Source organism: Mauremys reevesii, linkage group 24 (assembly GCF_016161935.1).
Source record: "Mauremys reevesii isolate NIE-2019 linkage group 24, ASM1616193v1, whole genome shotgun sequence".
Lineage (NCBI taxonomy): Eukaryota > Metazoa > Chordata > Testudines > Geoemydidae > Mauremys > Mauremys reevesii.
The window spans coordinates 21,974,198-21,983,991 of record NC_052646.1 but is presented as its reverse complement, the minus strand read 5'-3'; the positions used below and the strand labels follow the sequence as shown (position 1 = coordinate 21,983,991).

The 9,794-nt window shown below is 61.4% G+C and overlaps 1 protein-coding gene across 1 annotated transcript; it reads right to left on the bottom strand.

Moving 5' to 3' along the window:
- Window positions 1-1,695: 1,695 nt before the first annotated feature.
- LOC120389989 (apolipoprotein A-IV-like) lies at window positions 1,696-5,152 on the bottom strand. The gene is made up of 4 exons (XM_039512172.1): window positions 5,052-5,152; window positions 4,080-4,143; window positions 3,045-3,192; window positions 1,696-2,567 (listed from the first exon to the last, which is right to left on the bottom strand). The coding sequence occupies exons 2-4, from the start codon at window positions 4,120-4,122 to the stop codon at window positions 1,970-1,972; spliced, it is 789 nt and encodes a 262-aa protein (XP_039368106.1). The 5' UTR covers window positions 4,123-4,143; window positions 5,052-5,152; the 3' UTR covers window positions 1,696-1,969.
- Window positions 5,153-9,794: the final 4,642 nt, after the last annotated feature.

Sequence of the window (9,794 nt, the reverse complement as noted above, 5' to 3'; positions counted from 1 at the left end):
AGGTCCCGACAGCCCTCAGCACCCGGCGCTCCCTGCTGCCAGGTAACTATTGTGGTGTCTGATGTGCCCAATGGCCAACCAGAGCCAGAAGCCCTCTCTGTTCAGCCAGCCTCCCACCAGCAGCTAAACACCCCTCCTGTACCCCAATTCCCTGCCCCAGCCCTGAGCCCCCTCCAAGCACCCAAACTCCTTCCCAGAGCTTGCACCCCAAACCCCTGCCCCAGGCTCAGCCCAGAGCCTCCTTCCACACTCCGAACCCCTCGACCCCAGCCCAGATCTGGGGCGGGGCAGGGCAGGGCAAGGGTGTTTGGGTTTCTGTGATTAGACAGTTGGCGACCCTAGCGCCAGGGGACCAGTGCTGCAGAGCGGGGTGTATGTGTGAGGTGCTCAGTAGGAGGTGCTCCCCCCTCACAGGCAGTGCTGGCTCCAATGCAGTGCTGGGGACCAGTGCTGCAGAGCGAGGTGTATGTGTGAGGTGCTCAGTAGGAGGTGCTCCCCCCTCACAGGCAGTGCTGGCTCCAATGCAGTGCTGGGGGCCTGTGCTGCAGAGTGGGGTGTATGTGTGGGGGCAGTAGGAGGTGCTCCTCTCACACAGGCAGTGCTGGCTCCAATGCAGTGCCAGGGGGCCTGTGCTGCAGAGCAGTGGGGAGGTTCAGTGGGAGAGGGGCTCCCCCCTCACAGGCAGTGCTGGCTCCAATGCAGTGCCGGGGGCCTGTGCTGCAGAGTGGGGTGTATGTGTGGGGGCAGTAGGAGGTGCTCCCCCAACAGGCAGTGCTGGCTCCAATGCAGTGCCAGGGGGCCTGTGCTGCAGAGCAGTGGGGAGGTTCAGTGGGAGAGGGCTCCCCCTCACAGGCAGTGCTGGCTCCAATGCAGTGCTGGGGGGCCTGTGCTGCAGAGTGGGGTGTATGTGTGGGGGCAGTAGGAGGTGCTCCCCCAACAGGCAGTGCTGGCTCCAATGCAGTGCCAGGGGGCCTGTGCTGCAGAGCAGTGGGGAGGTTCAGTGGGAGAGGGGCTCCCCCCTCACAGGCAGTGCTGGCTCCAATGCAGTGCCGGGGGCCTGTGCTGCAGAGTGGGGTGTATGTGTGGGGGCAGTAGGAGGTGCTCCCCCAACAGGCAGTGCTGGCTCCAATGCAGTGCCAGGGGGCCTGTGCTGCAGAGCAGTGGGGAGGTTCAGTGGGAGAGGGGCTCCCCCCTCACAGGCAGTGCTGGCTCCAATGCAGTGCCGGGGGCCTGTGCTGCAGAGTGGGGTGTATGTGTGGGGGCAGTAGGAGGTGCTCCCCCAACAGGCAGTGCTGGCTCCAATGCAGAGCCGGGGGCCTGTGCTGCAGGACAGGGGGGAGGTTCAGTGGGGAGGAGCTCCCCACTCACAGGCAGTGCCAGCCCCAGTGGGCCTGCACTGCAGACAGCATGGTGAGGAAAGTTTGTGAGTAACACTGGGCAGAGCTGTTTATCGGGAGGTCACAGCAGGGCAGGGATAGCACAAGCCCTAGGGGAGAGGTTTACAGGGATCACCGTGGGGAGAGTTTCGAAGGGGAAAAGCCTCCCCCCCAGGGGACAGCCCTATTTCCCCTGTCACATGTCCATGATCATGCCCCTGGCTTGCGCCTCACACGGGGACCGGGGCAGAGCCCCGAGCTGGATTATAACAGCTGATCCCCTCCCCCAAGGATGCAGCCGCAGCAGCAGCACATGGGGTGATTAATCAGCAGGTGGTTTATTGAGCCCCGGGAGGTTGTTACAGACACAGGGAGTGACTAGGGGTGATGGGACAGGGAGCCTGGGCATGTCAGGGGCTCTTAGAGGAGAGGCTGTCCCCTCTCAAGCACCTGTGACCCCTGAAGGCTCCGTGCACGGATGGGGTCTGTGCTCCCATCCCCCAGTCCCATGGGCTCCATGGATGGATGGGGTCCATGTCTCAACCCCCGCCCACCTGGCTCTGTGTTCTCATCTCCCCATCAGCGCAGGCCCCTCACTGGAAGTGCTGCAGGAAGGAGGCCCAGAGGGAGCCCAGCCGCCCCTGCAGGTCTTCGGCGTAGGGGTTGAGCTTCTGGCGCAGGTCCTCGGCGTAGGGGTGCAGGTTGCGACGGACGTGTTGCACGCCCTGGCTAAGGCTCCCCTGCAGCTTCTGCACATAGGGCTCCAGCCCCTGCTGGAACTCCTGCACATGCTGCTGCAGCCGCCCGCTCAGCTCCTGGGCGTAAGGACCCAGCTGGCTGCGCAACTCCTCCACGTTCTGCTGCAGCTTCTCGCTCAACTCTTGTGTGCCAGCCATCAAGCTGCGGCGCAGGGTCTCAGCTCGCTGCTCTGCCTGCTCCAGCAGCCCCTCGGCATAGGGCGCCAGCCGAGCCTGCAGCTCCTCCACGCTCTGCTGCACCTTCTGCTGCAGCTCCTCAGTGTATGGCTGCACCTTCTGCTGCAGCTCCTGCAGGTCCCCTGCAATCTTCTGCATCAGCAGCTCTGTGTCCTTGCTCAGCTTGGCCACCAGCTCCTGGGCCCCAGGAGGCAGCTGCTTCTGCAGCTCTGTGCCATAGCTGTTGGCAGCCACCAGGCTGTGGCTGATGCGGCTGCTGTGGGGACAGGTGAGCGGATGAGAAGGGAATGGGGGACAGGGCCTTGCCCCTCTATGGGGCTCTGGCTCCGACCCAGCCCCAGGGTCGGGGGGACTGGCTGGCCCAGGGGAATGGGGGACAGGGCCTTGCCCCTCTATGGGGCTCTGGCTCCGATCCAGCCCCAGGGTCAGGGGGACTGGCTGGCTCAGAGGGGTGGCCAGGTGGAGACACGAGGCCCTGTCATCCTGGACATGGGCTCAGTTCAGACTCAGAGAGCAGAGCAGCTGCTGCTGAATCCCCAGCGCCCTGGGCATCTCCTAGCCAGGCTGGATCCCAGTGAGGGCCAGGGGTTTCCTGAGCCCAGAAGCCGAGGTGTGAGGGCTGCAGTCACGGGGGCGACTAACCTCCCCCATCTGCTCTGGGTCCATTGGGAGGATGGGAGGCTCCCAGCCCCCAAGGTAGGGCTCCCCCCACAAGTCAGTGCAGGGTTCTCACTTGATCTCCTGGCCCAGCTCAGATTTACGGATCAGCTCCATGGTTTTCTCGGTGGAACTGGTGGCTTTGGCCACGTACTCCCAGAAGGCTTCCCGGACCTGCTCCAACCTCGGTGTGGGCTCATCGCTGAGGAGCGAGGCCTGGCTGCCTGTGGGGTGACAGAAATCCTCAGCAAGACCCTGTCACTGGAGGCCGCAGACCCGCCCTGGAGAGACTCCGAGAAGGGACTCTACAGAGCTACCTGTCTCTGGCAGGAGGGGCTGGAGTTACAACTCTGGGCTGCGGCTCAGGATTCCTGGGGCCAACTCCAGGCTCTGCAACCGACTCCCGGGGCTCCCGCCGTGCCGGGCGCTGCCCAGTCCCGACCGAGCCGGGCTCGCCGTGCCGGCGCTGCCCAGCCCGACCGAGCCCGGGTCTCCCCCCCGTGCCGGGCGCGGCCCAGACCCTGACCGAGCCCGGGGCTCCCCGCCGTGCCGGGCGCGGCCCAGACCCCGACCGAGCCCGGGGCTCCCCGCCGTGCCCAATACTGCCCAGACCCCAACCGAGCCTGGGGCTCCCCGCCGTGCCGGGCGCTGCCAGACCCCGACCGAGCCCGGGGCTCCCCGCCGTGCCGGGCGCGGCCCAGCCCCTGACCGAGCCCGGGGCTCCCCGCCGTGCCGGGTGCTGCGCACACACAGTGAGAGATGGCCCCAGTCCTGAATAGCTGCCCTAATAGAGGAAGGCAGGATTATTCTCCATATTTTACAGATGGGAACTGAGGCCCAGAGAGATTCAGGGGCATCTCCAGGGCTACCCAGGGAGTCTGCAGCAGAGCAGGGAACTGAACCAAGAAGTCCTGAGCCCCAGCCCAGTGTGTTTACCACCCGTCCCAGCTCCCCCTTGTAACACGGCCCATTCTCTACCTGCGTGCATGTGTGCCTAGGTGTGTCTGTGGCTCGAGACCGCTGTGTAACTAAGTGTAGGGTCCCAGGCAGAGGATCCCTCATGGGGCTTCCCCAGTGGGGCAGGGGCAGGCCTGCACCAAGACGCACTCACCTGCCAGGACGGCCAGCGTCAGGACAAGGGAAAAAAGCTTCATGCTGGGAGCTTCCCTGAGACCCTGGTGCGATGGAGGAAAGAGGGTTAGAGCAGAGGGGGAGCAGACTGGGATGGGGGTTCTTACGGCCCTGCCAGCAGCACCTCCTGTCACGCGTTAACCCTCGCACCTGATCACAAGCTCTTTCTGCCATCCTAGTCCAGTGCGGGAGGCGACTGCGAGGAACCCCTGGCTGCAGACCCTGGGCTCGGGCAGGAGGGGGAACAGTCAGTCCCAACGGGGTGATGATGGGCAGTGAATAATTGAACCGAAAGCTGTGCAGCCTTGATTAGAATCATGGGGGGGGGGGGGGGTTAATCAATCATAGCTGGGTTTAGACATGAGTGTTGCTTTAAAATCTTTCCAGGGGCCTTCTCCCACCCAGCAGCTCCTTGTAAAACTGGGGTCACAAGGACCCAGAGGGAACCAGCCCCCTGCCTGGGGGTGAAAGCAACTCTCTCTGCTGCTGCTGGCCTTGGTCACCAGGCACCACTGTGTTTTGAGTTTTCAGGGGGATATTTTAAAATCAAAACCATTTATGCCTGTGCACAGGGGGAAATGCCGCGACCCGGGATGGCAGCATTCTACCCTGATGCAAACAGTGTGAGGTGAATTGGGCCTTCGGGCGCCAGGATGCCCAGAAAGTGCAGCCCCTGATTAGGCACCAAAATAAGTGTCTGGCTTTTCAGAAGGGCCCGTAGCATGCGAGAGGCTGAGCAGTTTGGGATCTGCAGCCGCTTGTATTGCCAGCGCTGAAGAACAGGGTGGCTGAGCCCCAGCTTGAGGTTGGCGGGACCCATCCCACCACCAGGAGCCGTTCTCCACACAAACCAACAGCGTTTATATCCTGCCTGAGTCCAGCAGCGACTCCATGAGCCCTGCACCTAGCAGACAAGCTGCTTAGCCCCTCTCCAAGCCCTGCCTGGCCTTACCTTGCTCTGCTGGCTGCCAGGTCCCTGTCTCCTCCAGCAGGCCCTCCTGCCGCACTGCTCCCAGTATTTATAACCCAGGGACAGGCAATAACCACAGAGAATTGCCTCTTATCTCCTCTCAAGGCCCGTCCAGCCCCAGGGAGGGGCAGCCAGTCAGAGGAGAGCGCTAAGGCGTGGGGCGTACCTCTGCTCGGTTTGTAATCCATCCAGGGCGACATCCTTGGAGCCCCGTCCTGCCCCCCAGACTGAGCCTAGCCTGGCTTTGGGAGTAGAGCAGCTGCCCCCAGCCAGTTCATCCTGGGCCAGATTCTCTGCTGGTGTAAACTGGCCCAGCTCCACTGAGGTCAAATGTCCATATGGAGAGAATGGGAATGTCAGATCTTAAAGTACCATCATGCTTAAACCCACTGGTCCCCACTCCCAGCCCAGAGCCAGGGCGAGAACCCCGGAGTCCTGGCTCCCAGCCCCCCGCCCCCATTCCATCGGCTGGTCTCAGGGCTGCGGGAGGAGGGAGGGGGGAAATCTGTCACTGCTCCTACTGGAGGGGGGGCAGACTCCTAGTGTTTCCTATTAGCTTGTCATGGCCTGGTATCCCCCTCCCATCACAGCCAGCTCTCCACCCCTCCCCTTCCTCGCTCCACCTCCCCTCCTGCCTGCCTGCCCGGACCTTATCACAAAGTGTCCTTTGGCTCCCTCCTGGCCCATCCACATCACCCTCCAACGTGGCACTGAAACAGCCTGGCCTGGCCAGAGTCCACCGGGCCCAGCTCTGCCAGCTCCCAGGAGGGGCCAGCACAGTGCCAAGGCTACGGCATTATGGCAACATCGAGGCACCAGGGCACAGGGATGGCTGATCCCGTCCCCCACCTTCCTGGCCTGTGTCGGTCTGGCCAGGCACAGCATGCGGGCTGAGGCCCCATCCATTTCACTCAATTGCAGACATTTTGGGGTCCCCCAAGCTCAGGGCCCTGATACAAGTGTCTCCTCCTTCCCCCATTAGCCCTGGCCACCCCTCTCCTGCCGCAGCGCTGGCCCTGGCTTATCACAGACTGTCTGACCCAGCGCTGAGTCTCACCCAGTGACCCCAGTGGGGCCGGGGCCCAGCCGCCCTCACTCAGGGCTCAGCACATGCCACCCCCAGCCTGGAGCAGGGATACAGGGCTTTGCCCGCCAGTAACCTCCCTCCCCGTGCTACCCACTCAGGTCACAGGGGAGTCATGGCTGGGCCATGTTCTCCAGGCTCAGTGGGTCAAAGTGCTGCAGCAGGGAGGAGCTGTGATGCCGGCTGGCTCTGGGGAGCTGGGCTGAGCCAGCAGTGCAGGGAGAGATACAGACATGAGGAGGGGGGCGGACTGCACAGCTGCCCTGTGCCCCTCTCACTTCCCTTTCCCGGCCCCGCCAAGAGGAGCGAGGCTGGCTGGTTACAGGATGTGGTTACTGGACGGGTGCGTGGGGTGACTGCTCTCCTGTCAGCAGCATGTTTCCACGGCCCTCCCAGAGGTTCTCCCACCCACTGCCTCCTTGGCATTGCTGTCTGCAGTGCACAGCCCAGCTGCAATTTGTACCAAGGCGCTCCGCCCGGCGTGGTACCATGGCCAGGGTGCTAGTGCCAGTTGTGGCTTTGCCTGCCGCTATGAGGGGCTTGGCCTGAGGGCCAGGCCCCTTAGCTGTGATTGCAGCAAACCCCCAGTGCCTTTTTTGAACAGGGTTCAAAACAGAACTAGATAAGTTCATGGAGGACAGGTCCATCAATGGCTATTAGCCAGGATGGGCAGGGGTGGTGCCATAACATCTCTTTGCCAGGAGCTGGGAATGGGCGACGGGATGGGTCACTCCATGTTCCCTGTTCTGTTCATTCCCTCTGGGCCACCTGGCACTGGCCACTGTCGGAAGACAGGACACTGGGCTGGATGGGCCTTTGGTCTGACCCAGTGTGGTCATTCTTAGGACTGATAGACCAGAGTGTGGGTGTGGGTGTTGGGGGGGAAATGGAACAGTGGCTTGTCCTAGTTTAACTGTGGAACTCATTGCCAGAGGATGTGATTGAGGCCAAACGTTTGGCTCACTCCCCAGATGGACGGGCTGGCCAGGGCTAGGCTAGTGCAGGGGTCAGCAACCTTTCAGAAGTGCTGTGCCAAGTCTTCATTTATTCACTCTAATTTAAGGTTTCGCACGCCAGTCACACGTTTTAACGTTTTAGAAGGTCTCTTTCAACACGTCTATAACATATAACTGAACTATTGTTTGTTAAGTAAATAAGGTCTTTAAAATGTTTAAGAAGCTTCATTTAAAAATAAATTAAAATGCAGAGCCCCCCGGACCGGTGGCCATGAACCAGGTGGGTAGTGTCACTGCCACTGAAAATCAGCTCACATGCTACATTCGGCACACATGTCATAGGTCGCCTACCCCAGGCCTTCATTTTGGCAGGAATAGAAATCTGCCTGATTCCAGGGTCAAGCTGATTTCTAGTGGGGTCAGGATGACTCCTGCACTGGGGGCTGAGTATCCCACATAGCTCTTCTGGGACTTAGGGTTAGGTTCTCCAGTACTCGGAATCTTTAAAATGGGGAGGTGGCGCCAGTCACTGAGCTGGCTGCAAGAGCAGCTGCAGGGTGGGGATTCTGCAGCCTGGGTTAGCCAGTCCTTTCTGGCTGCGACAGCTGGGAATCCCCACGTTTTGCTAGGCAAAGGGTTGGATTTTATGTGTGCAGCACCCGACGTGCTGAGAGCCCTTTGAAAAGTCTGGCTGGGCCTTGGGCCCTGAGAGACACCCCAGTAAAAAGTCATAACCCCCATTCAGCCTAGCCCTGCCTCATGCAGCTTGTCATCGCTGCAGGGCCCGGCACCAGCACTGCACCGGGAGAGCGTGTGTAGGGACTCTTGGGGTAACCACCAATCAAGCCTGGCATTGGTCAGGGCCATCCGCTCACACACCATGCCTCCGCCTCGTCACCCCTCTGCACCCAATTCTGGGGTGGGGACAGGCCACAGCCTCACCTTGTGACAGGAAGCGGAGTTGGAAGCCAATGGGGGGAGATGCAATCGGAGCACTAGGGCAGGTCTTGGGAATGGTCGTACACCAAAGCTCTGCCCCTTGTGCTGCCACTTACCCTGCTGCCGAGAGCCACTGGCAGGACTTGGGAGAGGCGGCCTGGAAACCGGGGCCGTGGAAGCTCAAGGCAGCAGCACCAGCTTCCTCACCCTTCTGATGGCAAAACAGCTCTGCACTGCTCCTTGCACAATTCTGGCGGGGAGAAGGGGGTGAATCTCTGCTGCATGCAGCAACCTGGCCATAATCCCTGCGCTAAGGTGGTACCATTCCTGGGGCAGGACTGCAGCACCCCAATCATTTGCTTCAACAGCTGGGTGGGGGATTCTAAGCACCTCATGCCAGGAAAAGGGGTTTTGATTAAATACATTTTAAAAAATTCCTTGTAATAAAATCCAGCCCCTGAGCCCATTGTGCTGGGAGCCCAGCCTGCAGGGGCCCTGGTCTCCATGTGCTTCAATCCTCCACCACCAGACTCCCCTTTAAACCTGTGCACCCCTCCATTCCTAGCACTACCTGCTGCCCTCTCATGCAACCCTTCCCCTCTCCAAGCCTCACCACTCTCAGGGCCAGTCTGGTCGACAAGGAACTGTGGCAGCCCCAGGAGATGGCAAGAAAGCCCTGTGCCATGGAGCAGCCTGGCCTCGGCTACAGACATGACTGATAGAAACCCAGGGCTCAGTCCCAAATGGCAGCACGACCCTTGCTGGAGGGTGGCTCTCACCTGCCCCATGGGAGCCAAGCGTCAGCACTTTTCGCTCGCTAGCAATAGGTGAATCGCTTGCCCTGCCAATGCTGCCTCCCAGCCTCACCACTGGGGTGCACAGTCCCATCACACTGACCCCTCTGCTCTCCGAGTTCCTGTGCCCCAGCCCTATTGCCATGCAGTCCTTGCTGTACGGCAGCCAGTCCAGACAGGCGCATTGACCCACCAGGCTGAGAACCCCTGTACAACCCAGGCAGACGCTTCCCCCCCAGCAACGCCAGCACCTGGCTGAGCCAGAGCAGACTGCTCACACGCTGCTCCCATCTGGATTCAGAACCCCCCCGTGACGACTTCTCCCCAGGAGAGGTTTCCCCTTGCTCTAGCCTTTTCCCCCAGCTCCAGGCCCTCGCCAGCGAGCCTGGACAGCCCACTGCTGGCCAAACCCCTGGCCTCAGCTCGATCCTTCTAGCCCAGCCTTCTCCTTGCAGAACTCCACAGCCCTTCGCTGGGGGCCGCTGGCTTAGCTCTCAGCTTGTTTGGGGGGTTCTCCTCCAACCCCTATGGGCAGCATGAGCGCCAGAACTGGACATGGTGGCCAGTATCAGTCTCATCGATGCCCCGCCCCTACTCCCCAGGACTCTGTCCCAAAGCCTGCGTCCACGATTAGCCAGGGTGTGCGCGCTCCCAGGCGCGTTTCCACGAGGATCCCTGCCATGGGGCGCTGGGGCCAGATATACCAGCCTTTGGGCCTCCAAAAAGGACACTGGACCTGGTTCCCACCTCCTTGGGCTTCCTCTCCTACTACTGCCCCCCAGATCCCAATCCCCCCTCCCCAACCCTCCCCCTTCACACTCCCTGTCCAGGCTCCCCCCCACCCCAGGCTCTCCTTATCACCCCACCCCCACCTCTACTCCACAGCCCGCCCCTCCTCGGGCCCATGTCTCAAGGGGTTTGGGGGGGTTCATACTCAAGACTCAGCAACCCC